This window comes from Rhinolophus ferrumequinum, chromosome 10 (genome assembly GCF_004115265.2).
Source record: "Rhinolophus ferrumequinum isolate MPI-CBG mRhiFer1 chromosome 10, mRhiFer1_v1.p, whole genome shotgun sequence".
In the NCBI taxonomy this organism is placed as follows: domain Eukaryota; kingdom Metazoa; phylum Chordata; class Mammalia; order Chiroptera; family Rhinolophidae; genus Rhinolophus; species Rhinolophus ferrumequinum.
The window spans coordinates 9,156,955-9,184,515 of record NC_046293.1 but is presented as its reverse complement, the minus strand read 5'-3'; the positions used below and the strand labels follow the sequence as shown (position 1 = coordinate 9,184,515).

The 27,561-nt window shown below is 56.0% G+C and overlaps 2 protein-coding genes across 3 annotated transcripts in view; both read left to right on the top strand.

Moving 5' to 3' along the window:
• The window catches only part of LOC117028316 (TRIO and F-actin-binding protein), a 30,920-nt gene extending 28,552 nt beyond the window's left edge, over positions 1-2,368 (top strand). Inside the window, exon 14 of the mRNA XM_033116711.1 lies at positions 2,110-2,368. Coding sequence (XP_032972602.1) covers positions 2,110-2,368 — 259 coding nt within the window. The remainder of the gene's footprint in view (positions 1-2,109) is intronic.
• Positions 2,369-2,384: 16 nt separating this feature from the next.
• Positions 2,385-24,475, top strand: TRIOBP (TRIO and F-actin binding protein). Of its 2 annotated transcripts, none has more exons than XM_033116214.1 (14): positions 2,385-2,558; positions 7,004-7,060; positions 9,453-9,560; positions 9,681-9,770; positions 10,169-10,278; positions 11,797-12,322; positions 12,906-13,016; positions 18,180-18,327; positions 20,056-20,158; positions 20,705-20,864; positions 20,940-21,050; positions 21,978-22,064; positions 22,853-23,016; positions 23,756-24,475. In XM_033116214.1, exons 1-13 carry the CDS (start codon positions 2,385-2,387, stop codon positions 23,012-23,014), a joined length of 1,947 nt encoding a protein of 648 aa, XP_032972105.1. In that variant the 3' UTR covers positions 23,015-23,016; positions 23,756-24,475. The 2 variants fall into 2 exon arrangements, with proteins under 2 accessions (XP_032972105.1, XP_032972106.1); XM_033116215.1 differs by having other exon boundaries at positions 9,492-9,560; positions 23,756-24,474.
• The last annotated feature ends 3,086 nt before the right edge of the window (positions 24,476-27,561 follow it).

Here is a 27,561-nt window from a genome sequence, read left to right as displayed (position 1 = left end):
TGGGAATGAGGAGAATCAGGAGCGGAGGGATGGAACTGCCAGTGGAGCCTCCAGACAGTTACTTAGAGCATCTCTTGAGTGGGATAGTGAAATTAGTCCAAGGTCAAGAGCCGGGAAGCCTGGGCTTGAGTTCTGTCTCTGTACTAACTTGTGTGGCTTAGGGCCATTGTCGCCTTCTCTGAGCCTCACATTATTATTCTCGATACAGTAATGGTGTGAGACTGAATAACCCCAAAGTTTGGTGGCTCTGTTTCATAACTCATTCCTGGGTCCCCGAGCCTATGCCATCTCTGTCCTACCCGGGCAAGTTGTGGTAAGGGAGTCATTCCTTTATTTGTACATTCATTCAGTTGACCAGTGTTTACTAAGGACCTACTGTGAGCTGAAGTCCTGGGCTGGCCTCTGAGATATAGACAACACCCCATCCCTGCCCACAAGGAGCTCACAGTTGGGTGAGGACACTGACCTGTAACTGGTTAGAACACACTGTGGGCATCACGTTAGTGGGGGACTGTACAGATGCAGGGAGATCTCCAGGCAAGGAGATTATAACTGTGCTGAGGGCACTTTGGCTTCCTTTGGTCTGAGACTTGAAGGGTGAGGAGGAATTTTCCAGGCAAACAAACATTTGGAAGTGGAGGGGAGAGGGAGTGTGTGTGTGTGTGTGTGTGTGTGTGTGTGCTGGGGTGGAGGAGGGGAACACACAGGACAGGAAGGGAAATATTCCAGACACGGCAGAGAACAACATGTGTGGGCCCATCCGAGGTACAAAGGACCTGGCTCATTCTGGGAATTCCCTGTAGTCCAGTGTTGTGAACCCTAGCATGTAAAATGTGTATGTATAATGACAAAGGACAGCAGGCAGGGGCCAGATTGTGATGGATGCTGGAACTGCCTGGAACAACAACGTAGAGCTGGTCTGTTAGCACTGAGGGCCTTTGAACAAGGAATAGTCTGATCACTGGATTGAGGGTACCAGAACTGGAGTCCCAGAGGCCAGGAAACCAGTAAGGAGACTGTCAGGTGCCCAGGTCACTGGGCCAAGGCATTGGTGGCAGGTGAGGTCTGCTGTTTGTTTACTCACGCTCCCAAGGACCAAATGCCTGAGTGAGGTACCTGGGTAGAGTAGAAAAACTCAGCATGGGGGTGCCAAAGACCCGTGCAGAGCAAGGCGGGCCTATCCTTGGCCTCATTCCTCAGGGTGGAGGGGAGACTCCCAGTGGGAAATACTGGGAAAGAACTTCAGCTCCCTGGGCCTCCATTTCTTTATCTGCGGAATGGGGATAGTAATTATAATCATGACAGCAATAATTTTTGACGCCCCCAAACTGAGATGGCAGAATAATTGAAATGGCAATTATCCCAAGCTCCCCTGACCCCCTACTGAAGGATAGCTAACTAGAGATAAAGGGGTTGTTTTGGTGCTTTACTTAAATTAACGCTTAATACAGCAACCCCATGAGACAGTAATATTATCCCATTTAACAGAGGGTGAAGTTGAGGCACAGAGAAGTTAAGCACCTTGCAGGGTTTGAATCACAATGCCACACAAGCTACGACATGCATTTAGCAGCAAAATTCCACCAAGGTCCCTCCACTACTGCAGGGCTCAGATGAGCTCCTGCAGGCAAAAGGCCTCTGAAAAACTGCCAAGTGCTCTGGGACGGTGAGAAACGGATGTACACCCACATCCAAGAACCCAAAACAAGGTTCGTAAGCCCAGAAAGACCTGCTTGTAAGGATTTGGGGAAGACCCTACGATTCCACAGTCCGCTTTGTGTGAAGATTACCTACTAGGAATGGCTTCTCTTCTTACTGCGTGACCTTGAGCAAGTCAGTTCGCCTCTGAGTCTCCGTTTGCTCATTAGTAAAATGGGGACCAGGACACCTTCCTGTCAGGTCTATGGTGAGGACCAAAGTCTACTACACAGGTAACAGGCAGCGCTTGGCGAATGGGACCCGCTGAATTGTTGGTACTGGGTGCTTTGCCCACGTCCCCATCAAACCCAGGCGCCGAGTCCTAGTGGAACCATCGCTGTGTCCGGCGGCTCAGGGCTGGGGCAGGGAGCTGTAGAGGGGGCGACGTGGGGGCCACACCCGGTACCCCAGCTCGGTGGCCGGACGGAGTCACCTGCACGCGAGGCCGTTCCTTCCGCCCAGCGCGCCCGCGGCCGAAGCCGGCCCCGCCCTCCCTTCCTCCCGCCTCTATCGGCTCGCTTGGCCCGCCCTCGCGCGCCCGTCCCATCGCCTCAGGCCCCGCCTCCGGGCCCGTCCCGCGCTCCTATTGGCCAGCCCGCCGCCCCCGCCGCTGTTTGTCCGAGCTTTCCCGCCGCTCATTGGCCCCCCCAGGTCCTCCCAGGAAGTTTGAAAAAAAAAAAAGTTTTATGGGCGGATGGAAGGGGCCGGGGCAGCGCCGGGGAAGGGAAGGGCCGGAGGAGTGGCGGCCGGCAGCCGAGAGGGGCGGCGGTGGCGGGATTCCCGCGCCCCTGAGCCCGACCCGAGAGCCCTTTCCACCTTTCTACCTTCTGCTCTCGCCGCCCCGGGTCGCCGCCATGACGGTGAGTGACACCCTCCCGCCCTGGGGAGCCCCTCCGCGCCCCAGGTGGGGGTGAGAGCGACGGCCCGAGCCCAGCCGCTCCCCTCCTGGGCAGCTCCCTCCTCACTTCCCGGAGCCGAGAGGTCTCGGCCGGAAGACTGGGCGACCCCAGCGGCAGGGCCGGCCTTCCTACCTCACCTTCCCCCAGCCTCCTCCTCACCTTTCCGGGCCAGGAGCCCGGGCGACCCTGAGGACATGGGATCGCCCCGTCCCGGGCAGCCCCTCCTCATCTTTGCGGGACCAGTCACGGACGGATTCAGGGTGGCCCTTTACTACCTCCTCTCCAGCCTCCTTGGTGAAGACCTGATCTGATTACCCCAAGCTGCGAGATCTGTAGGGTCTCCCCGGGCTCCGGATCGTGGGAGGAGCGGAGATGGGCCTGGACTGGGTCTGGGGTCTTGCCCGGGGTTGGAGAGAGATACCCTCTGGCTCAGATGGGTCGCGCTTACCCGGGCCTGGGAAGACTGCCCACCTGCGTGGGCGCTGGCTGGAGGTTAGGTGGGTGAGAAGAGGCCGCCGCGTCTCACTCTGTCTGGGAGCCTATCCCGGGATTTCGGAAGCGGCGGGATACCATGTTCTCCCAGGCTTGCCCCTTCGCAGCGGTGCAGTGGCCTTGGGTGGGACAATGCCGCGAGTGGGGGGTCGGATACAAGATGAACAGGGTTGTGTCTTTTGGGGGTGAGCCCTACCCTAGCTCCATCAATACCTGTGCCTTAATTATATTGAGCCTCACCGCTGAGTTCACAATTATCCCCATTTCACAGTCAGATAAACTGAGGCTTGGGGAGAGACTTTGGTGAGTTGCCCCAAGTTACCCTGAGTGTAAGGGAAGGAGTAGCCCCTTTCCAGGTCAGTGAGGCCCTGTGATATTCTGGAAGGGAAGGGCAAGGTTGCTTTTGGTTTCTGATTAGCGCCTTAGGGAGGCTGCGACAGTTGGTGGGGAGAGGGGAGTTGAGCAGGGTGTGTAAGTGCATGGGTCTGGCCCCTTTCTTCAACTGAGTAGAGTGGGCTGGGCTCTGGTGGGGGGGGTGGTGTTGGTTGGCAAGAAGGGCCCCTGCCCCTGTGAGTATGATGACCTGGCCACTGCGTGGACTTCCTCAGCCTCCGCACATCCTGCCACCACCCTGCTGGCCCTTCCTGTCCTCAGCAGCCTCCCCTGCCCAGTCAGAGAGCAGGGAGGATTGTGGGGAGGAGGAGCTGAGCCAGTGTCCTGCCTGCCCCCCAAGCCAGGGGGAGGGTGGTCACAATGGCCACTGGGTGCCTGCTAGGCCCTGAACTAGGTGCTTTCACTTTTATCAGAGTTGGTCTTCTGAGGTTGATGACAAACCCCCATCTAACAGATGAGGACACTGAGGTGTAGAGAGGTGAAGTAACGAATACCAGGTGACACAGCTGGGCTCTGGCTGAGCCCGAATTGGTATCCAGGGCTGTCCCAGTTTTCTCTCTGGGGCGAGATAAGAAATGTACACAGTTGCCTCTGAGGAAGCACATGCTCAGCCAGGGGAAGGCTGCTGAAAGTAGCGTGTGGGGTGCTAGGAGGAGGGACAGCATGTCCCTGCTGGTGGGAGAAGCCTTCCTGTGATTGTGGGACTTTGTCAGATGGAGATGGACGGGGGGAGGGAACAGTGTGAATAAAGGCTGGTGGTCACGTTTGGGGAATGGCAAAAACATAGAAAAGGGGCTTGGGAGAAAAGCAGCCAGCCAAAGGCCAGGAAAAGCAGCTTGGGGTTTGGTCGGGGTACTGGGAAGCCATGAAGGCTTTTGGACAGAGAGGAGGCTGAGGATCACCACTGACAGTCTTTGCTGGTTTCAGCCTCGCCATCTGCAGACACCTGAGCCTGCTCCAGGCCGGTGTCCTTCCTCATACATTCCTCACACCCTTTCCCTCTGTCCCGGCCCCATCTCCCTGACCTCAGGGATCTGTATGGATCAAGTGGCAGTGGGCAAATGCTTAGAGGCTTTGGGAAGCTGGGCCCAGTCAGGATCCGCTCCACCTCCTGTCGCGGGAGCCCAGGACAGCCTTGCCCCAGTGCCTCCTTCCCCAGCCACTGCCTGGCATCAAATTATATACCTGTTCACTTGTTTATTGTCTGTCTCTCTCCTGACTCTCACCAGGACAGGGGCCACATCTCTCGTTCACAGCTGACTTCCTGTTCTAGAACAGTGCCTGGGTCCCCTGCCAGAGTGTGCTTAGAGGATGACGAGTCAAAAGTCCAGGTGGACCGGAGGCAGTGCAGACCCTGTAGCCAAAGAGAGGACGGGCTATGAGAGCCCATCGGTGCTTGTGAAGGGAGAAAGGAGACAGGGGGCTTCCTACAGATGTAGGGAAGGTGTTTGGGGCCTGAGAAGCCCTGTGTGGAGGTGCAGTGTCTGGGATTTAGGTTATCAGACCTTTGGACCCTTGGGGCGGGGGTGGGGGGGTCCCAGGTGACTGTAGGACCTCTCCTGCCGGCAGTTTAAAAACTCCCATTGGCAGCCTCCTCTTCCCAAGGTGCCTGATGGTGTGTGATATGTTTGTACCAGTTTCCAGAGGGTCTCTAGGCTTTTCCATGAGTGACACATTCAGTCCTCCTAAAACTTGGGGGAGGGCAGGACTCCCCCCCATCTTTACCACATTACACAGCTGGGCTCAGGGAGAGGATGTGACTTAGGAAGGTCACTGTGACTCCACTTCCTAGGCAGCCCTTGGGGTCCCAGCCTGCCCTTCCCGCCGAAAGCCCTTTCTCAGCCTGTGGAAGCCAATGGCTGATCTTCTGGCCCTGGCCCAGTCCTATTGGCTGGGTCATCTGCCCCTCCTTCTGAGGTGTTCTCTGTGAATCTTGCCAGAAAGCCTAGCTCCTCAGGGCCGGGGGATGAGGATGGGGCAGCCTCCAAAGCCCAGAAATTTAGAGCAGGGGTAGAGGAAGGTGGATATTTATTTAGCAGGTTTTCCCAAGGCTCTGGCCACAGCATGCCTGGCCCTGGGGCCACGGAGGTCCCAGTCTGAATGCAGGTGGACCAGGTCACTTGGTGGTCTCCCAGTCTTCAGTCTTAGCCTGGGCAGCCCCCTGCACACCTGGGGAGCAGGGCGGAGAAGAATGGAAGGCAGAGAGGGTGAACATTGCCCCAGGGCTTCTCAGGTCTGAGCAGAGCCTGTGTCCCTTCCCTCAGACAAGTATGCAGGGAAGGGCTGTAATGCAGGGTAGCGCTGCTGGCCTGCTGCAATCCAGGGGTCCTGGTCCCACGGCCATGGCTGGGGATGGCTCTGGATGTCCAGGCTGCTGGCCCAAGCTCACCTCAGACCACTTCCTCCACCTAAGGAAGAGGAGAGTGGGGCTCCCTGGGAGAAAGGCGGGTCAGGGGAGGTGGCCAGGTCAGGTGGCTCTGGTTTCCAGGTTTCCAGCTGCCGTCGTCGCTGCCCACCCCACTGAGCCATGCCACCCGCTCCCTCACGCAACCAGACACCTTGGCCTGATGAGGCTGCGATGTGGGTGCTGATAGGTGGGCTCAGAGCCATGGCAACAGGTGGACACCTCCTCCCTGCCCACCAACCTGGCCCGCCCTGCGCTCCTTCCTGCTAGTGGGCAGGAGCTGAGACTGCAGAGGGTCTGGAACTTAGACGGGAGAGCGGTCTTCCCAGCGGGCGGGGCGGGGCCGGTAGCTGGCGCTCCCCGGATGGACCCGGCCAGAGGAAATGCCGGGATGAGCAACTTCTTCATCTAGGCCTAGGTGGGGGTACCTAGCCCGTAGACCCCTGTGGAACATGCTGCAGCTGGGAGTCCCCAGACCCCGGGGCCGTGCCCCTTTGGGCAGCACCTGGCAGGTAGGGTTTGCCAAGACTCGCCTTTCCAGAGGTCTAGTGGGGACCAGAGGATCTCGGACCTATGCCTGGTGCCATCTTCCAGGGTCTCCAGGAGACAGAAGAAGGCAGGGCTGGTTGGACCACAGGAGGGACAGTGGGTTGGGGGTGGGAGGGAGCAGTAAGGCGTTTTCTGGTGAGCGACCTGGGCCTTGTCAGTAAGAGGACCTGGATGGTTCGCTCGCTCTGCTGGTCCGGCCTGTTCTCTGAGCTCTCTAAGGGTCTCTTTACAGGCAGTGTTCTCTTGGGCCTCCTCTCTCCCACTCTCGGGTGACAAAGTAGGCTGGTGGCAGGAGAGCTTGGACAGCTCTGATGGATGCGCCACTTGCCGGGCCCATCCTCTTGGCTCTCAGAGATTGCTGGATGTTGGGGAAAGGGGTCCAGGCCGCCTCAGGGGCTGGGGAGCCTGCCTGGACTTGGGGCATTACCTGGGCCCTCAGCCCTCTCTCCTGGCTTCCCAGGCCTTCAGTCTTACAGGACTCAGGCCAGGGTGGCACAGCACCCCTCCTCCCCAGCCCCAGTGGGTTCTCCGCTAGGCCTGACTCACGTGCCTCCTCATCTCCCCATAGCCCGATCTGCTCAACTTCAAGAAGGGATGGATGTCAATCCTGGACGTGCCCGGAGAGGTAGGAGGGCGGAAGCGGAGGGGAGGGGTCTGGCTTGCTGCGGGGCCCTGGAGCGTCCTTGAGGGCAGCCCAAGAGGCTGAGCTGCTTTCCTGGCCTGTGCGGCCTCCCAGAGACCCTGGCCTCAGTGTGGAGGGGTCCAGGGTGGAGGCCAGAATAGGAATCCTGAGGTCGGAGTGTTTCTTGTCCAGTCAGAGAGAGCGCCTTGGGCTGTGGGTGGGAGGGCAGAGGCCTCCTGGAGCAATTTGCAGTGTTGGAGTCACCAGGGAGGGGGGCCTTCTAGCCCCTCAGGCTCTGCACCCCATCCCTTTCTCTCACCAAGAGCCCCTTGGCCCTCCCACCTCTTGACAACCCTGCTGGGTGTCCAAGGTTCTGGGGTAGAAGAGCTCACAGAGATTATCTGGCCTGAGACACTCACAGAGTCCCAACAACTTGGTCATGCAGCAGCCTCTAACCCTGGAGGTGAGACTTAGAGACATCTTGAAGTCTCACCAACCTGGGGCCCCATTGGTCGAGTCACAGCTTCCTCTGACCTCAGGGGCGTAATGGATAATGATGATTCTTTCTAGGGAGGATAACAGTCACAGAGCTCGAGTCTTTGAAGGTTCCCACGTAGCCCCCGGTGCCTGCTAGGGCCCCGGTAATAACCCTTTAGTGTGTCTGTCCTTAGAACCAGAAGGGACAGTGGCCTTTTACAGGTTCTACCCTTTCGGCTGCTAGGCTGGAGCAGGAGCTGGCTTCCTGCCCGTCCAGCCTGGGAGCGGACGGCTCCCCGCCCCTGCCCTGCATGCGCTCGCGGCTCTGGTCTGCATGCAGCCCGCATGCCGGGAGGGCTTGGAGCCAAAGGGAATCGCATTGTGTTTCCGACCCACATGCTTTTTTCCCTCCAGCCCACAGCCTTCCGTACCCGCTGCCTGCTCGCCATTCCTCTGGTGGCTGCACTCCAGGCTCACACAAGGCCTGGCACGTTGCCAGTGACCCCTGCTGCCCTCCCACCCAGGGTCTGTGGAGGGCAGAGGTTATGGGCCCCACCCAGAACTGGCCGTTACTCATTCTTTTTCACGGGGTGTTGGAATGTCCAAGCTGAAAGGGCCCTGGGAGTTCAGCCAGCCCGGTCCCTTGGTGCACAGACAGAAGACAGGCCCGCAGGACTTCCTTCTCTTCAGGACCTAGCAGCACCTGGGCAGACCCAGGCCTAGAACCTGGGTCACCTGAGGCCCACAAAAGCTCCATCTTGTTCCCATGTCATACAGTCATAGACTAGGCCTGGAGGGGCCAAAGGAATCATTTGATGTAGAACCCCCGCTCTGCTTTACAGAGGGACAGTTGAGGTCCTGAGTGGCACCTCAGGTCACTCAGTAAGGGCAGGGTGGTGCTCAGAGGGCCGCCCTCTTGGAACAGTCCCAACAATTAGTGGCTGAGCATACACCAAGTGCCATGCGAGACATACCAGGGAGGATTAGGAACTTCTAACCTCTCGATAAGGCTTAGAAGACTGAAGCTCAGAGAGGTCGAGGAGCTTAACTAAAGACACAGCTAACAAGGGTAGAAGAGTTGTCACCTGGGTCATTTGGATGCTAAAACCCTATTTCTTGGTGGAGGCAGTGTGGAAAGAAGTAGAAAGTGTCATCCTGGTACATCCTTGAAAACTTAACCATCTTCTTGAGGATAAAAACTAAATGCTTGAAATAACAAACAGTGTCGAAAGGGCTTGGTGGTGCGTGGGAGGCCAGAAGATGGCGGGGACTGGGTGCCAGGCCCTGACCCTGGCGATGGGTGCACTCGGACTGGCATTCCAGTGAATGGCCGGAAGCCAGAGGAGGGCTAAGCTTGTCACATTTAATATCAGGCTATTCTGATACCTCCACCCTTTTCCTATGCGTCCTGCCAGCCTAACGCTGGCTGGAGCAGAGAGAGGCACTATGGAAAGGTGCCCAAATCATAAATGTACAGATAATGCATCTCACAGGCTGAACACATATGTAACCAGCACCCAGATCGAGAAACAGAACACGACTAGTGCTCAGACGCCGCCCCTGGGCCACCCTCCAGCCTCGCTCTCCAGGAGACCTGTCCTTGGCTACTGAGGAGACCCAGAGGGGCGTGTGGAAAATAACTTGGGAAGTTCTGGGCCCTGGCTTGCTGGGCGGCTGGCCTGACACCGGTCACGACACCTTCGCCCACATCACAGATGCTGCCTGCCCCTGGGGCTCAGACAGGGCCAGGCTTCAAATGAGGATTTTCTGACTGCGCTGTCCCCTGTCGTCCCCCACCCCTGCCCTTCCGCAGGGCAGAGGAAGGAGGCTCCTACTGCGAGCAGAATGGTTGACCTGGCAGCGCCCAGGGTCCCCGCAGAGTAGCGCACGTATACTCTTTCATTTGTCCTCCTTGCAGCCCCGCTCCCCACCGCTCACCACCGTCTCTCCTTCACAGTGGAAGAAACACTGGTTTGTGCTGACCGATTCAAGCCTCAAATATTACAGGGACTCCACTGCTGAGGAGGTGAGACAGCAAGATGGGAGGGCTCTATCCCCCCATCAGGTGCAGGGGACCCTGGAGGGGATTGGGGGACTTGGGCAGGCTCACCAGAGTGCATGGACCATCGTGACTTTCCTGCTGCAGGCAGATGAGCTGGATGGTGAGATTGACCTGCGCTCCTGCACAGACGTCACCGAGTATGCAGTGCAGCGCAACTACGGCTTTCAGATCCACGTGAGGCTGCATGCGGCTGGGGGGCGGCATGGCTGGAGGGCTCCCCGGAGGTGGTGTTGGTGTGGAGCGCAGCTCTCCATCAGAGATTGGCTCTTGTCACTCGTTCATCCAGAGACCCTGTCCTCAGAGCCAGTCAGAATCTCTGCTGCCAACACTTAGCATATCTGGGGAGATCCCAGGTATCATTGGCAGGGCAGTTGGAATGTTGGGGAGATCTTAGAGCCAGCGAGGCTCTCCCAAGGCTAGTGGGGAGGAGATTTTGCACCCTCTGCTCCCCTCCAGGCTCAAGACCTTAGATCCCCTCTTAGGAGGGAAGGGTTGCCCTCCCTGGGGTCCGTAGTGGGGAGGGAGCCATGGGCCTGGCCACGTGGCGACCTCCCTCTGGGGTGGACTTGCAGACCAAGGATGCTGTGTATACCTTGTCGGCAATGACTTCGGGCATCCGGAGGAACTGGATCGAGGCTCTGAGGAAGACCGTGCGTCCCACCTCAGCCCCAGACGTCACCAAGTACGTGCTGGGCTGAACTGGGGCCTTGGGGAGGCACTTACCCTGCATTCCTGAGTGGGGTTCCGGCACTCACCTGGGAGCCCTGTGGCTTTACCTTCTGGGCCTCAGTTTCTCTGTCAACAAAATGGGGAGAGGGTAGTGAGCATGCTTGGCAGTCCTCTAGAAATGTATTAAGAGCTTTGGGGTTTGACTGCCATCCCTCTATATGCCCCACATCCTGAAGGGGTGGGGAGAGGCCTCAGCTCTTTGGAGAAGGTGCCGGTGAGTCAAAGGTCCCTCCTAGGTGGCTGATTATCTGTGCTGTGGGAGCGATGTCTCATCCCGTGTTAGGGAGAGGGGATGGCTCGGCAGTCTGCGTAGGGAGCTTACTCCTCCTGAGGTCACTGTGGGTGGAGTGGCAGGAGGGCTGAGTTACCTGGTGGTAAAGCCCCCCTCCCCCACAGTATAAACCCCAGATGCCCATGGGGGGCTGGGACTTGTGGCTGCAGGGCAGCAGGAATGGAAACAGTCTTGTGGGGCACTGAGCACGTGAATCTCCGTCTGGCCACAGCCTGGCTGTTCGGCCTGAGGCCAGTCCCTTTCTTGTCGGCATCTGTCGGGTGGAGTGTCGTGACGATGTACAGCGTCCCTTTGTGAACTGGAGCACAATGCAGCCGGACTATTACTTAGTATATAGGCTCGGCTGCTGTAACAAAGAAGCTCCAAACACAGTGCTTAAACAGGGAGAGGTCTGTTTCTCTCTCCAGAATGGTCCAGAGGTATGTAGTCCAGACCTGGTGGGGAGCTCTGAGGCCCTCGACTTATAGATTTGCCTCTGGTTCAAGGAATTGTTTAGATTCTCCTGGAGTCCCAGAGAGTAACCAGGCCAGGTCACACCCAGTCCTTTAAAGGGTGCCACTTCTTACTCCCACTGGGCAGAATGGAGACACATGGCCACACATAGCTGCAGGGGATGCTGGGAAGTATAGTTTTGGGCTGGGCCACCATACATCCAGCTATTTTTATGGAAGAAGAGAAGCACTGCCACAGTTGTTCTGTCCCCACAATTTGCGCCCTGTGTACCCAGAAATCAGGGTTCACCTCCTCGGCAGCGACCATGGACATCTCCCCTATTCCACTGTGAGCCTCTTGAACTCAGGACCTTGTCTCAAACCATACTTTTTATAATAATGCTTTGATCATCATCCTTTGTCATGGGCTTCCTGGTCGCTTTACATATATTCGCCCACCTCGTCCTTATATCCATCCTGTGAGAAATACCGTTTTCCCGTATTACGGATGAGTGATTGAGGCTCAGAGGGAAGCCAGCTATCCTGGTCCCTCCGCTGATAAGTGGTAGAGTTGAGATGGTTCCCAGAGTGTGTTAATGATGAGGTTCTAGTTCTCACCTCTGGGTTGGGCGGTTTCCTCCCCTGGGTTTCGTTCCCAGGCCCTGGCACACGGGTGGCACTCCAGAGGTGCTTATTTTGGGACTGAGTGGGCAAGATCCTGCCTGATGTGGCTCTGCTGGTACCCCAGGCTCTCAGACTGCAATAAGGAGAACACTCTGCACAGCTACGGCACCCCGAAGGGCTCCCTGAAGGCGGGGGAGCAGCGAATGGGCTCCGAGGTCATCGGCCGGGGCGGCCCTCGGAAGGCAGACGGACAGCGGCTGTCCCTGGACTACGTGGAGCTCTCCCCGCTGACTCAAGGGTCCCCACAGCGGGCCCGCACCCCGGCTCGCACTCTTGACCGTCCGGCCAAGCAGGAGGAGCTGGAGCGGGACCTGGCCCAGCGCTCTGAGGAGCGACGCAAATGGTTCGAGGCCGTGGACAGCAGGGCCACGGAGGCACCAGCTGGTGAGGGGCCGCGCCGGGCTCTGGGCGCCCCCCTGACGGAGGACCAGCAGAGTCGGCTCAGCGAGGAGATTGAGAAGAAGTGGCAGGAGCTGGAGAAGCTGCCCCTGCGGGAGAACAAACGGGTGCCTCTCACCGCCCTGCTCAATCAAAGCCGCGGGGAGCGCCCGGGGCCCCCAAGTGACAACCATGAGGCCCTGGAGAAGGAGGTAGGCATCACAGCCGGCTTCTGGGAACCCCCTCACCCACCAACACCCTCCTATCCCTGCAGTCCTGCTGTAGCATTTTTCTTGCACAGCCATAGGGGAGCTCACCCCTGATCCACTGTCTGACACCTCAGACTGCTGAACTGGAATCTGCTTTCCCAAACCTTGTTTTCTTCTTAGTTCTATCCTCAGCAACCGCAGAGAAGGGAAGAGGCAAGGGAAGGGCGAGACCATTTACTGAGCGTCTAGTCCTGGCCCCTCTGTGATCCTCAGCTGTCTCGTGGTCCCACAGGGTAGACCTCATCACAGTTTTACTGATGGGAGGCTCAAAGGCCTTTCCCCTGCCACCTACATAGTGTAAATATATGTCACCGCAGTGTCCTGTTCCCAGCCCTCTCTAGTTTGCTCTGGGCCAAAGCTCTTCTGGGTCATTGACCCTGCCATCCAGGAAACAGCTGGAACGAGGCCCTTTCCTGTACATCCCCACCAGGGTGCTTCCCCTTCTCAAACCCAAAGCTCCTCATGCTTCCCGCCACCTTCCTCCCCTCTTTCAGGCCCCTACTGACCTCGCCTCCTCCCTTTACAGGTCCAGTCTCTTCGTTCCCAGCTGGAGGCGTGGCGTGTCCAAGGGGAAGCTCCTCAGGGTACACCCCAGTCCCAGGACGATGGTCATATCCCCCCAGGCTACATCTCGCAGGTGAGGCTGAGGAGCTGTGTTGTGGGGGATGGGGACAGCTTTCTGGTTGCCATGTTTTCAGAAAACAGCTAATATTTTGGGAACCCTTTGGGTGAACCAGAACCATGTGAGGCCTTTGACATGCATCATCTCATTGAATGTCCTGAGTGGGTGGACATGAGCACTGTGCCCATTTTACAGACAAGACCACTGAACTCCGAGGTTATGTAACTTGCCCAAGGTCAACCGACCCGTAGATGTCAGAGGGAATTTGAGTTCGGGTCTGGCTGACTGCCCTAAGGTGACACTTTGCATTTGGATCCCTTTCCCCACACCACCCTGGGGAAGTGGGGAGTGGGAGCCCCCAATGGGCAGGCCCCCCGGGGGGTGCTCCGTAAACAGGAAATCTTGCCTGTGCCTGCCAGGCCGAGGTCTTTACAAGGTGGCCTGTGGGATCTGGGAGCCTGGTCTGTGTAGGACGCATGGTCTGTGTGGGACAGCATTTCTCACTGGGTCTGAGTTTGTTCCCTGGGGACATTGGGCCATGTCTAGAGACACTTTTGATTGTCACCACTGAAACAGCTAGCTCTCCAGAAAATATACGTGTGTATACACACTTACACACTTACATATGCTATAAATATAAATATATACACACATATATAAGATAAATAATATGTTACATATGTAGTTATAAATTTTACTGATACAAAGAATGTTTAGTACACAACTTACAAATAAAAACTACATAATACTTTTTATTGTGAATTCTATATAGCAAATTGAAATTTCTCAGACTACTTCCACTGGTTTTTCCGAATGCTTGTATCCACAGCTAACTGACAAACGAGTGTCGTTCTAATGTGAATGTTGGTTGACATTTTTGTTTATGTTAATGAGTAAGACGAGAAGACATGTCGAAACTTTACTTGGTTAATGTTATGAGCAATTTCTTTGCTGAACTGGATAATAGTCTTCTATTGAGAATATTTTCTGAAGAGTATTTCCTCAGGTTTTTGTTCTATTTACAATGTGAATATCATAGATACAGCACACTTTTCATTTTAATCTGCATTATTAGCATTTTCTCATCACTGGCTTAAGTCTAAACAATCAACAAAACAATAAATCAAGTCCTAATTTGTAATGTTTGCCAATGTCCGTGGTGGAAATACTCCCACGTGGCCGAAGGACCTGAGCACGGAGTTGGGAAGACATGTACACACCATTATAGAGCGTTTCCACCAGGCAAATACAGAAGACATAAATAACCTGGACAGCATAGATGATAATAAAATGCAGTGAACTAATTGAGAAGTGATGAATTTTGAGTATCAGCTTTGTTTTTAATGTAATTAATTATAAGTTTATATAATTTTTCACAACGGCTGTGCCTAACAACTACGTCACAGAATTCCTAAACGTTTTGACAGTCAGCTGCCTCTAGTCAACACACCATTACCTGAAGCAGAAAAGGATGCTGGGATCCCAAACTCTGAGTAGGGGGGCCTTCTAGAATTTCCCAGGGGGCAGATTGCCGTGCAGCGCTCTCGGGAGGGCTTCCTGAGGGCAGGCACAGAGCCGAGCACTGGGCTGGGCTGGGCTGGGGGCACGGGCTGGGCCGGGAGGTGGAAGGCCGACGGGGGCCTGTCCTGGAGACCTCCACTGCCAAGCCAAGGATTTGGGATCTCGTCCTGAACACCTGAGGCGGTTTGGGGTCTACCAGTGACATCGGGAAGGTGATGTTGGAGTGAAGGGGGGCTTGGGAGGGGACAAGGCCAGTGTCAGGAGCTAGGATGATAATTGAAGGAGAAAGGGATGTAGGAGCATGGGGAGGGAGGAGAGCTCAGGACTAGGTGACTGGGTTCAAAGAAGGCAGAGGGGAGCCCCCAGGGACCCTAAGGCTGGGGCTGCTGTCAAGGTCAGGGGGCCCATCTGAGGCTGAGTAGTTGATGGAACATTCAGCTGAAGGGAGACCAGGGCCTAGGGGGGTTGGCCTGATGTGGAGGGCTAGCTCGGGGGGCTCACCTGACATGGGGACGGGGGACAGGGCAGGGGCCAGTGTTGTGAAAGGCTCCCTTGAGGCCCGAGGAAGGGGCAGGGGGGCATCTCCAGGCAGGGGGGGCTCCAACACCAGGGCTTGAGGCAGCTGAGACCACCTCAGAGACCTCCACCCAGGGGGCTTCCAGCTGTGCTCTGTGGAGCCCTCAGATGCCCAGAGGCTGCCTTTCGGGCTTGGTCCATTCACATCCACCTGTAATCAGAGCAGCTCCGTCATCGTCCATTTTACTATTAAAACCTGCATTAGATTTCCTTTGGAAAAGTTTCTGTCACTAAAATGAAGTTTGAAAAGCACTTCTCTGACTTCTCAGCTTACAGATGGGGAAACAGGCCCAGAGAGGAGGTGAAAACTTCGAGCTGGATGGAGGCAGACCTGTGCCTGCAATCCAGGCTTCCTGGTCCCCAGGCACCCCCTTGAGCATGCCGGGGGCTGTCAGCATTTGTCCTGCTAGGTAGAGATGAGCAGGGGGAGCAGGCGGAATTGGGGTGGGAGCTGAGAAGGGAATAAAGGGGAAACAGAGCTCAGAATACGGGAGTGGAGGAGTGGCCCAAGATGCGGAGGGTGCCAGAGAAGAGGAGCTGAGCCATCTGTGCCCCCTTCAGGCACTGGAGGAGGCAGCTGGAGATTCAGTGGACCCTGGAGAGGTGACGGCTGGGGAGGCATCCCCCAGCGTGGGATCGCAGGCCGAGTGGGTGCTTCTCTTTCAGCTGGTGGGGTTTGCCACCATAAGACAGTAGCTGGGGGGACTGGGGCTCCACCTACTGCGTCTGTAGTGCCTCTCTAGCAAAGGGGACCCTTCCAGCCTATTGCAGTGAGGGCCACGGACATTTCTGTATCCATTTTGATCCATGTCAGAGGTAGCACTTGACACTTCAAGCCCTCAGGAAGGTAGATTAGAAAGCAGCACCTGACCTTCTAGGAGCCCCTCCTTATGGGCTGGTCCCACCTCCTGGCATCAGCCTCCCCGGCTCTGCCTACCTGATCTGGCCCTTTAAGAACAGGTCCCCACGTCCCATATTTCTTTGATCTCTGCAGGTGGGTGCTGGCTTACCTTAGGGACCCCTGTGAGTTGGTTTTATGGAGCCTGTTTTACAGATGAGGAGACTGAGGCTCAGAGAGAGGAAGGGGCTTGTTCAAGTTTACTCCATTGTATAGCCAGGATTAGGGCCCAGTCTGGGGGACCCCAAAGCCATGTTCTATTGTTCTATTGTCCTAATTGGGGGGATACACAGGACAGGCTCAGAGACCCAGGTAGGCCCCTGCTCACCACTTAGAACACCAGGATCCAGGAGGCCTGGCTCTAGCCCCCAAACTGGCGCTCACAGCCCCCAGGTGTGGCTGCTGGAGGGGTGAGGGTCGTCCGCTCCACTGTGAGGTGCCCTGTGGCATGGGACTTTGTGCCTCTGTGCCTCGGTTCCTTCCCTGGCTCTTCTCCTTCCCTTTTAATGATCTTAAATATTTTTAAATTATATAACAAATAGGTTTACATTTTCAAAGATAATTCAAACAAAAGGTTAGACATAAACACATGAAGTCTCCTTTCCCTGCCTGCTTCCCGCCAGGGGTCACCTAGGTTAGCATCTGAGCACATCTGTGTAGTTTCTGTTTATCGTCTCACAGTTTTGGAGGGTAGAAGTCTAGCATGGGTCTTGCCAGGCTAAAATCCAGGCCCTGCAGGACTGCGTCCCCTTCTGTAGGCTCCGGGTAGGCTGCGGTCCTGCACCTTTTCCAGCGCCTGGTGGCTGTGCACGTTCTGTGGCTCAGGGCCCCTTCCTTCATCTTCAAAGTCTGCAAAGGGGTCAAGTCCTGCGTTCACGTCACTCTGACCTCCTTCCACAGTCACTTCTCCCTCTCTGCTCTCCTGCCTCCTCTAACACATCTAAGGACCCCGTGCCTACATTGGGCTCCCACATAATCTAGGATCGTCTCCCTGTTTTAAGGTCATCAGATTAGCAAGCTCAGTTCCCTTCTGCCGTGTAAGGTAACATTCACAGGTTCTGGGGAGTAGGACGCTGACATCTTTAGGTGCCAGAGCTCCGCCTCCCGACAGTGTCCTTCCCTACCTTCCCTCCTTTCCTATGTTTTTACACCTGGACATCTGTCTCCATGCGTTTTGTTTCTGTGCGTGGGATCACCCCATGCATATTGTCAGAAACCAGCTTTCATCACCTAACTTTCCGGACAGCTTTCCCCAACAGTCCACGTGGGTGGCTCTGTCTTTTAACAGCTGTCTGGGTCCTTTGTAAGGATTGATCCCATCATTTATTTAAAGGTTCCCTGTTAGGCATTTAGATTGTTTCCAGTTTTCCTGTTACCAACCTTGCCATAGGGAATACCCTTGTCTAAGAGCCTTTGTACTCATGTGACTTTCTGTGAGATCGTTTCTAGGAGTGGACCTGCTAAGTCAAGGGATGGGGTCATTAAAAATGCATTGATGCCACCAAACTGCCCGCCACGCATCCCATCACAGCAACTCTCCCAGCAGTGGGTATTATCAGTCTTTTAAATACTGGCCTGTCTGATCCATCGGCCCTGTTCTGTGCTAAGTTACCAATCTTAGCTCACTTTCTCAGCACCTGCCACATGTCAGGCCCGGCCCGGACCCCGGGACTCTAAGCTGGATCAGATCTTCCCTGTCTTTGGGGTACTTATGGCCTGGCAGAAGCAGAGCCTTTGGAGACAGGAGAGAGACAAAGCTAGGAGGACATTTAAACTGGGCTGCAGGCCAAGTGAATTACCCAGGAAGAGAACGGTGCAAAAGAATGTTCCAGGAATAGCATGAGCCAAAGCTCAGCGATGTGAGCATGTGGTGAATTGTTTTTTATAACTATGGGGGGCCAGGCATGAGGCTACAATGGTCAGACAGGAACCGGGACTTGACCCTGCAGGATGGGGGCCCTCAGCAGGATTTGGAGTAGAAGAGTGACAGGGTGGTTTGTGGGTGGGGGTGTGGAGGGCAGGATGGGCGCAGGTGCAGGCTGGTGGTGCCGGGCTCCAGGGAGAGGTGGTGAGGCCTGGATCAAGGTTGGCCTGCCCCTGAGGCTTCTCACCTCAGGCTGGAGAAGGGCCACTGTCCCAGGCAATGGGGGCAGCCCCGTGACACCCTGGCCTCCCGCCCACAGGAGGCGTGCGAGCGCAGCCTGGCAGAGATGGAGTCTTCGCACCAGCAGGTAATGGAGGAGCTGCAGCGGCACCACGAGCGGGAGCTGCAGAGGCTGCAACAGGAGAAGGAGTGGCTCCTGGCCGAGGAGACAGCAGCCACGGCCTCAGGTGAGGACCTTGGGCAGGAGGGGCTGGGCCTTGGGGCTGGGCCTACGCGCTTCCAGGCTGAGGCTCCTCCTCAATGAACTGCGGAGGCCTTTAAATAAGAGGTGGGAGTCTCAGTGCCAAACTGGAGTAAGGGATCAGGAGGGATTGGAAGCCCCCAGAACTGGCCTCTGACCCTACTTGAAAAGGGGAAACTGAGTCAACAATAAGCCATACACCCTGTGGGTTGTGACTGCTCTCCCTCGGGGCCCGCATTCCCTGGGGGGGCCCCCCCCAGGCCACACGCACACTACGAGCTCCCACTCCATGCCTAGGCCCGTGCCGTGTGCTGGGGAAGAGACGGGTCCGCCTCAGACCCTGTTCTCATAGAGGGCCACCTCCCTGGACACCGGCCAGACCCTGGGGAGAGTGGGGAATGGCGTGAGCGTTTGCCAAGCTCCAGTACCCCTGTGAGCACCCTAGTCCTTGCAGCGCCTGAGGAAGTGACCCATTTCACAGATGAGGAAACGAGTTCAGAGAGGTGAGTGACTTGTCCCAGATGGCACAGTTTGGAGGTGGCAGAAGCTGGAGTTGAAGCCCACAGCACTCTCACTCTAAAGCCATGGTCTGAATCCCACCTTCTTCTCTCCCAAGCCAGAAACAGGAATGTCCAACTGCCTGACCGAGAGGCTGGGCAACTCCCTCCGTCTCTCTGCCCACTGCACACCTGCTGTGTGTGCCTGGCACATCCTGGGTACCTCCAGGGGGGTGGGGAATAATGGAAATGATGAAAGAGTCGCATGATCCAGAGCTTACCACCTGCCAAGTGCGTCACACACTCAAGTCCATGCCCCTCATCCGAGACCCTGGGGCCAGTGCGTTTTGCATTTTTGGGAGCTAAGCCAGTACCTGTATTAGATTTCCACCCACCACAGCAGGGTCTGGACTTTACCCTGAAATCTAGCACTAAGGTGTTTGCAGTGAAATTTGTCAAGGTCATATTTAAATGGGATAATGACCTCAAATAGCCGTGTGTCCATTCAGGTCAGGGTTGTCACCAAAAGAGTTATGAAAAACTTCCAGTGTTCAGAGCTTTTGCATTTTGGAATTATAGATAAGATGATGGATGAAGACTTGTTTAATCCTCACAACAACCCCATGTGAGTGTGAAAAGAGACTCGGTCCTTGGGAGCTCACAGTCTGAAAAATAAACCAACGGGAGCTCGTGTGTGTGCTATGCATTGTTCTAAATGCTCTCCACACATCTTCCAGTAACTCAGGAGAGAAGGTGCTGTTATCCCTGCTGTCCAGATAAAAGACCTGAGGCACAGAGGGTTTAAGTCCCCTGAGCAAAGTCACCTAGATTTGTAGTGATTGCTAAGCCTGCACTCTTGGCTACTCGGCTGAGCGAGGCAGATGGACCGTTGAAAGGACCCGCCAGGCTCTGCAGGAACGGTGCGTTGGGTGGGGTCTCACCCAGCCATCACTAAATAGAGGGACCAGTGGTCCAACACTCTGGTGTCTCCCCAGCAAGGACCATCAGACAGATTGTTGTCTTCCCTTGCTAGACAGGCTCAGAGAGGTCGAGCAACTCACCCAAAGCCACTCAGTTCGTGACACAGCCTGGCCCGCTGCTCTTTGCATACCACTCCCTGCTCCTGCCTCCACGGTACACGTGGATGCTTGGAGGAGGCGGAGTTTGGTAAGCTGTCCCCTCTGCAACCTCCCTCCGCTTTCCTGCCCTGCTTCCAGCCATTGAAGCCATGAAGAAGGCCTACCAGGAGGAGCTGAGCCGGGAGCTGAGCAAGACACGGAGTTTCCAGCAGGGCCCAGATGGCGTCCGGAAGCAGCACCAGTAAGATGGCACCTGGGTCCTGGGCTCTGGGGGCTGGGCCTCCCTCTGAGCCAGGGGCCAAGCTGCCCACCCTGGTGGTTATGAGTCAAGGACCTGTGCTGAGGCCCCTTGGAAAAGGACACTTCAGTTTGCCCCTACCTGAGACTCCAGCGGGGCCGCAGCCAGACCTCCATGCCATCCACATATACAGTTTTTCAAGCCCCTTTTTGTCTAGCTGGTCTCAGCCTCCACTCTCTTCCCCTCATTAGTGTCCCCTAGAGCTGAACGGCAGTATTACCCTCAGCCATTCAGGGTCCCTCCCTGCCACAGAGCACAGTTCTGGAACGTTGGGGCTATGGAAGCTTTAGAGATAGGCTCTTCCAACCCACCCCTAATGTAGGAGGCACCTGCAGCCCAGAGAGGCTGTTACAGGTTCACAGCTTTACAGCGGGCTAAAGGCACAAGTAGGGTGGGAACGCAGGAGTCCTGAGCTGCTGAGTCTGCCATGACCTGACTCCGAGTTTGGCGGAGAGCAAGCGAGCTCATGCCACCCTCTGCCCTGGGTAGGTCAGATGTGGAGGCGCTGAAGCGAGAGCTGCAGGTGCTATCGGAGCAGTACTCACAGAAGTGCCTGGAGATCGGGGCCCTGACGCGGCAGGCCGAGGAGCGCGAGCACACGCTGCGGCGCTGCCAGCAGGAGGGCCAGGAACTACTGCGCCACAACCAGGTGGGGCTAGCCCCTGGGGTGGTGGGCATGGGTGGTCCCAGCAGCCCTGCACTGACCATCCCAAACCGCCCCCAGGAGTTGCATGCCCGCTTGTCCGACGAGATTGACCGGCTGCGTGGCTTCATCGCCTCGCAAGGAACGGGCAACAGCTGTGGGCGCAGCGAACGGAGCTCCTGTGAGCTGGAGGTGAGTGACGTGCCAGGCAGCCCAGCCAGTCCTAGTGGCCTGAGCATGGGGCGAGAACCCGATAGGCTGGGTCTGCCCTGCAGTATGACTCTGAGGGCCTGGGCCCCAGTGAGGAGATGCCAGCACAGCCAGGAAGGGCACCTGCCGTGTGCCCAGCGCTACTACAGCCAGAGTCCAGCGCCTCCATCCCAGTCCTCCACCGGCCTGCTGTACAACCAGGACAAGTCGCCTCACCTTTCTGAGCCCCAGCGCTTATCTGTAAACTGGAGCTAGCACCCTTCTTACTGGGAGACGGTGGAGTGAGAAAATATTTTATTATGTAAACATTTATATGTGGCTCTACTCCATGCCTGGAACTTCTGGAAGCCCTTTGCATTTTAACCTACTGAATCCTCCTTACAGTCCTAGGAGGTACATGCTGTTACTATCCTGATTTTACAGATGAGGAAACTGAGACACAGAGAGGTCAAGTACCTTGCCCAAGGATGCACAGCTAGTTGGCTATGGGAGGTGGGATTTGTACCTGGCATTCTGGCCTCAGAGTCTAAGCTTTTAAGCCTCCCCAGTCTGGCTGAACCTGTCTCCTTGGTCAAGTCAAGATAGCAACGCTTGGCCTTCAGTGTTTGGGGAGTTTTTAATGAGGTAGTCCAAAGGGAGTCCCAGCCTCTCTGGTTCAGAGTAGGGCCACATTATGGCCTCCTTTTGTCTTCTTTGCCTTCAAATTGAGAGCCTGGTGCTATGATTTGGACATGGGTGAAAGAGCAAGGAGAAATCAGAGAGGGCTTCCTGGAGGAGTCTGTCCCTGGGAGCTGCACGTTGGGCGCTGCATTCTAGGGGCCTGAGGCAGGGAGAAGCCAGTCTGCAGGTGCAGTGGGCTGGATAGCTCTGGCTTCTGGTCCTGGATCAGCCTGGCACCCATGACCCTAGGTGCTGCTGCGAGTGAAGGAGAACGAACTTCAGTACCTGAAGAAGGAGGTGCAGTGCCTCCGGGACGAGCTCCAGATGATGCAGAAGGTAGGTCCCAGCCAGGTGAAGCGAGGTATGTGTGGGTGGGGAACCTCTGGTTCCATCTGGATGCCCCATCCTGTGAGCACCTGCTCTGTGCCAGGTACTCCTCGTGCCTCTCCCGCGGAGGTGTCATCATCCCCATTTACAGACAGAATTGAGGCTAAGAAAGGGTACGTGACTTGCTCAAGGCCACACTTGCTTTTATTTATTCAGCATATATTCATTGAGCATCTGCTACATGCCAGGCACCTGGGAGACAGCTGTGAACAAAAGGGGCCCAAATCCCTTCACACGTGGCACGTGCGTCACACGTGGAACGTGCGTTCCAGTGTGGAGTAAGCCGCGTTGCTAGCAGTTGGGAAGGCCGGGATCTGTAAGTCTGGCTTGCCTGGTGCCATGTCCCTGTGTCTGGCACCCTCTGTGTGTTTGTGACTCTGGGAGCATGTGTGAGCCACTCATGGAAAAGGCCCAGGCACTGGACCAGGCTGACGTGGGTCTCATCGCAGCCACTTGCTGCCACGTGATCTTGGACAAAAGCTTCACCTCCCTGAGCCTCAGCTCTCATCTCGAGCAGGATGCAAAGGCAGCTGAAACCTGTGTCCCTGGTTGTTGCTGGGAAGGGTTTGCCTAGGGCTGGGGACCGCCTAGGAGGGCCACCAGGAGGGACGAGGCCATGAGAGCTGTGGAGGGGTCTGGCTGCTTTGTGCCAGCAGGGCGCATGGTGGGCATGTGCCAGGTGGGCAGGGCCAGGTAGGGAGGGCTTCGTGCCCCCATAAACCCTCCCTGCCCCCTAGGACAAGCGCTTCGCTTCAGGAAAGTACCAGGACGTGTATGTGGAGCTGAACCACATCAAGACGCGGTCAGAGCGGGAGATCGAGCAGCTGAAGGAGCACCTGCGTCTTGCCATGGCTGCCCTGCAGGAGAAGGAGGCGATGCGCAACAGTGTGGCCGAGTAGAGGTGGGTGCCACCGGGCCGGCACCACCAGGCAGACAGGAGTGAGGCCAGACGGGGCACCCGGCCTGAAGGTGTGAGCTCAAGGCTCACCCACACCCGACACGCTGTGCCACCAGGCCCAGGGCACTTCCTTTTCCTGGCCTCTGTTTCTTTCTCTGTAAATGAGAACAGTGAAACCAGCAACATGGGGCTGTTGTGGGGATCAGGCAGACTCAGCCAGGGGCTGCTGTATAAGCTTGAGCGTGTTTCTGCAGAGTGGGGAAGTCACTGGGGATCTGATTATTGCCATGTGCCCCCATGTGACAGCGGCGCCTCTTAACACTGTGCCACAGCCGCAGCCTGATGAGTCCACACCTCTGCTCAGGGCTGACAGGGCCCCTGGCTGATCTGCCTAGGCTTGGGTGGCAAATCCTGTGTGCCCGCCCCACTTCAGACTCTGCGGCAGGCACTCATCACTAATCCTGGCATTCCCTCCACCGAGCTTCGCACTCTGACACCACTCATCAAGGACAGCTTCCTCTTTCTGACAAGTCCTGTGGACTTCCTAGTGGCCACTCTGTGGGCCAGACTCTTTGGGGAGGAGCCCGGAGGAGGAGATGTAGAGGAGATCTGGTCCAGCCTTTGGGGCCGAGAGGTGTTGGAAGGACCTACGGGCTCCCCATGCCCGGCCAAAGCCACGCTGGGGCTCAGGGCCAGGGCTGGGGCTTCCCTCGCCCTCAGCTGCCCTTCTCTTGTCTTCCAGGTCCTTATGGTCCAACCCCGCTGCAGACCCCTGAGCCCAAGGGGACCAGTTGCCCTCCTTCCCTGCTGGATGGAAGTCAGAAGCCAAGCTTTCTTCTCACCCTCTGTGGGCCACACGTGCAGTCACCACCACACACGCACAGACGCACACACTACACACGCACAGGTGCACACACACACACACACACACACACACACACTGCGTATCTGAGCGCGCCCCTCGCACTGGGTCTTACCTTGCACCTTCTTCAGGATTTTATATGTGAAGAGATTTTTATATAGACTTTTTTCTTTTTTTTTTCCCCAAAACCCTTTGTACTTTTTAAAAAGCAATTCCTGGTGGCCATGTGCCTCCAATACTGGCTCCCCCTCTGTCTCCAGCCTCCTGCTTGGGCTTCTGGACTCATGGCCCTGTCCCCGGGTCTAGAAGCAACCATGGCGGCGTTGACTCTGGTGGGAGAGGCAAGGAGCCAGCTACCCTCCTCCTATCCTACCCCCCACTAACTACTTCCTGCCCTGGGGGGACCCATACCCTGGGACTCTGGACTGAGGGACAGATGGACAGAGGGAGCCAGCCGCTATCCCCATGGCCCCACCTCCTCCGCTGAGGGGGTCCTGGGCGTGGAGGCGCTGGGGCCGCCCCATGAAGGCATTTCTCTCCTGGTCCATCAGCCTTCTTAACTTAATAAAATGTTGCAGCAGCTCTGGTGTCCTGCAAGGCTGGGGCAGGGCGCGTTATGGAAGTTGGGGTTTCTTAATCCCCTGCCCCCCACCCTAGCACTCCACCCTTCCTAGAGGGTGGCTTGTGGGCTTCTGAGGGTGGAGCTGAGAATCTCCTTCCTCTAGCAGGCTCCACGTGGGGTTTGCATACAAGCACTACCACCAGGGAGCTTGTTAGAAACACCAGGCCCCACCCGACCTACTGACCGAGAGTCTATACTTTAACATGTTCCCCAGGGATTCACATGCACCTCAAAGTCTGAGAGCCCCTAGAGCAGGTACTGGGCCCAGGCCTTGGAAAGAGGATGAGCTGAGACTGCCCCTGACTGACCTTGGGCAAGCTATGTCCCCTCTCTGAGCCTTGATTTGCTTCTCCATCAAATGGGTGCCTTTCCACCCCGGTCCTATATTGAGGCTATGCCCAAGGTCCTCTACAGCCCTGTGCGGGGTTGGGGTAGGGGCAGTGGATGTGGGGCCTCGTCACTGCTGGCTGGCGGTGCTGGTCGTGGCCACGTGTGGGGCTGCGAAGAGGCCCTGTTTCTGAGTAGCCCTAGACCCAGTCCAGGTGTCTGATTTGCAAGGTTGTGGCTGATGAAGACAGAAGGACAACTTGAGCCAGCCTCGTCCCCATGGCTGTACCCGTCAATTCTTGGGCACCTCAGGTTGGGCGCATAGAGGTGAACAAGAACTGGCCCTGTCCCCACTGAGGCCACTAAAACAGGCCATATGGAGTTGGGTCCCAAAAGGCTATGGGAACCCAGAAGAGACCTTGACCCAGCCTACAGGTCAAAGAGGGCTTTTGGAGGTGGCTTTGAAATACGACTTTTCTAGATGGAAAAATCAGGAAGGGTATTCCAAGTGAGGGAACAGCATGAGCAAATGCCCTGTGAACATCCCTGGTGTTTTCAGGGAAAGACTCACAGGGGGTGTGGGGAAATGGACCCCATTCCCTTGCCAGCGATGGGTTTCGGGGTGAGCACGTGGTGCAGTTCTGGCCGCTGAGATGCCGTGGGAAGTCTGGGTGGCAGTGGAGGGCTGCAGGGAAGGTCTTCCTTGTTCTTCCTAAGAGTCACGAGGAAGGGAGGCCTTTGGACATTGTTGGGTGAAGTCCCTGAGTTGCCACCATCTTGCTTTATCAATATGTTACAAGTGGCCAAGCAGAAAGGATCAGGACCCTGAGCCATCAAGGCACCCAGCTTTGGTGCTGCCCTGCGTCAGGACTCTTGTCTCCTGAGATAAGGAGCACCCCTGAGCCACGCGGAGATGGCATGGCAGCCCCAGTAGCCAGACAGTTGAGTCCAGAGCCCTGCCCATAGTCACTGCTCTCTTGCCTCCATGACTGCCTCAGCCAACTCGGGGCTCCCATCTTGCACCTGGGCTGTGGCAATACCCCCCTCACTGGCTCCCTCCCACCCCACCCCCTCCTCTGGGCTGCCTGGACAAGCTAAAAAATCAGGCCAAAATCCGAAAAGGTGCTCCACTGAGATACCACTCCCCACCTACTAGAATAGCTCAAGTTAAAAGGACTGACGATACCAAGTGTCTGTGAGGATGTGGGGAACGGGTTCTCACGCACTGCTGGTGGGAGTGCCCTTTGTGTCACCACTATGGGCGACGCGTTATCGGGCTGTTTGTCAGGTTCTTAGAAAGTTAAACACGTCTACCCTGTGACCAGTTTCCACTCCTGCCTGCACACCCAGCAGCAGTGAGTGCTTAGAGCCACAACATGACTAGAACAATAATATTCACAGCAGCCCAAATCGGAAAACAACGGACATGTCCATTAACAGCAGAATGAATAAATGGTGGTATGTTCATAAATTAGCAGACATACTATACATGGCCATGAAAAAGAATTACTGCTGCACTCGGCATGACGAATCTTCCAGATAATGACATTGAGTGACATAAGCCAGCCATAAAAGGGCACATGCTGTCCAATTCCATTTATGTGAAGTTCAAGAACAGGCAAAACTGGCACGATGGTGATGGTTATCAGGAGCGTGAGTACCTCTGGCTGGGGTGGGGCTGACTGATTGCAGTGGGCACAGGGAACTTGCTGGGTGCCAGGAATGGTCTGTATCTTGATCTGGGTAGTGACCACATGGTCTGTACACATGCAAAAATGTACCGTGCTGCACACGTTATGTTTGTGTATTTGATTGTGAATCATGTCTTAATTTTTAAAAAGCTAGGGTTCCAGTGGGTGCCCAGGCAAGCCACCAGGGGAAAGCCCCAGTAACCTGTCACACGGGGAATTTAGCCAAAACCACGTGGCGTGGCTGCCAGGTCTCAGGCAGGCAGGCATGTGCTGTGCAAAGAGCATGGGCTGGGCTATCAGACAACCCTGCCTGGATTCAAGCCCCAATTACTGCCTCCAGCTGGCTACGTGAAACTCACTGAGTCACATTCCTTCCTGGGCTTTATTTCCCCATCGGTTAAATGCGGACAATAATGTCTACCACAGAGGGCTGTTCAGGTGTTACATTACCAACTGTTTCAATATCTTGCTGTGTAACCAACTACCACAAACTTAATAGCGTGGAACAAACAGGTGTGTATTTTTAAATTATCATGCATGGTCCCGTGCATTGACTGGGCTCAAATGGGCAGTTTTCTTGGTGTCTTTTTTGCAGTTGCTGTCAAATGGTGGCTGGGCTGGAGTCATCTGAAGGCTCAGTTGGGTTGGATGTCAGATGGCTTCTTCACTCCTGTCCGGTGCCTCAGCTGGGATGGCTACGACAGGGGCCCCCTGGACATCTCTCCCTTTCTCCATGCAGCACTTCATGTGGCGTAGCTTGGGCTTCCTCACAGCATGGCAGTCTCAGGGTAGTCTGTGGTCTGCTTATATGGCAGTTGAGCTCCCAGAGAAAGAGTTTTAAGAGACCCTGCTGGAATTACATGCTGCTTATGACTTAGGCTTGGAAGTGCTGTGGCATCCCTTCTAAAACATGAGTCACAAACAGGTCACAGTGCCAGCCCAGATTCCAGGGGAGGGGACCACAGTAGGGCATGAATGCTGGGGGTGGTTCTTCTCCGAGCTCCTGCTTCTCCAGCTCTCTTCAGCTCCTCCTCCTGGAGGAGGAC

What these genes read in the sequence shown, in the direction of transcription:
- TRIOBP (XM_033116214.1), top strand. Translation starts at nt 2,385, where the DNA reads ATGGGCGGATGGAAGGGGCCGGGGCAGCGCCGGGGAAGGGAAGGGCCG. An exon ending in GGGACTCCACTGCTGAGGAG is followed by an intron (nt 9,561 to 9,680) that starts GTGAGACAGCAA and finishes TTCCTGCTGCAG; the next exon opens with GCAGATGAGCTGGATGGTGA. An exon ending in AGCTCCAGATGATGCAGAAG is followed by an intron (nt 22,065 to 22,852) that starts GTAGGTCCCAGC and finishes CCTGCCCCCTAG; the next exon opens with GACAAGCGCTTCGCTTCAGG.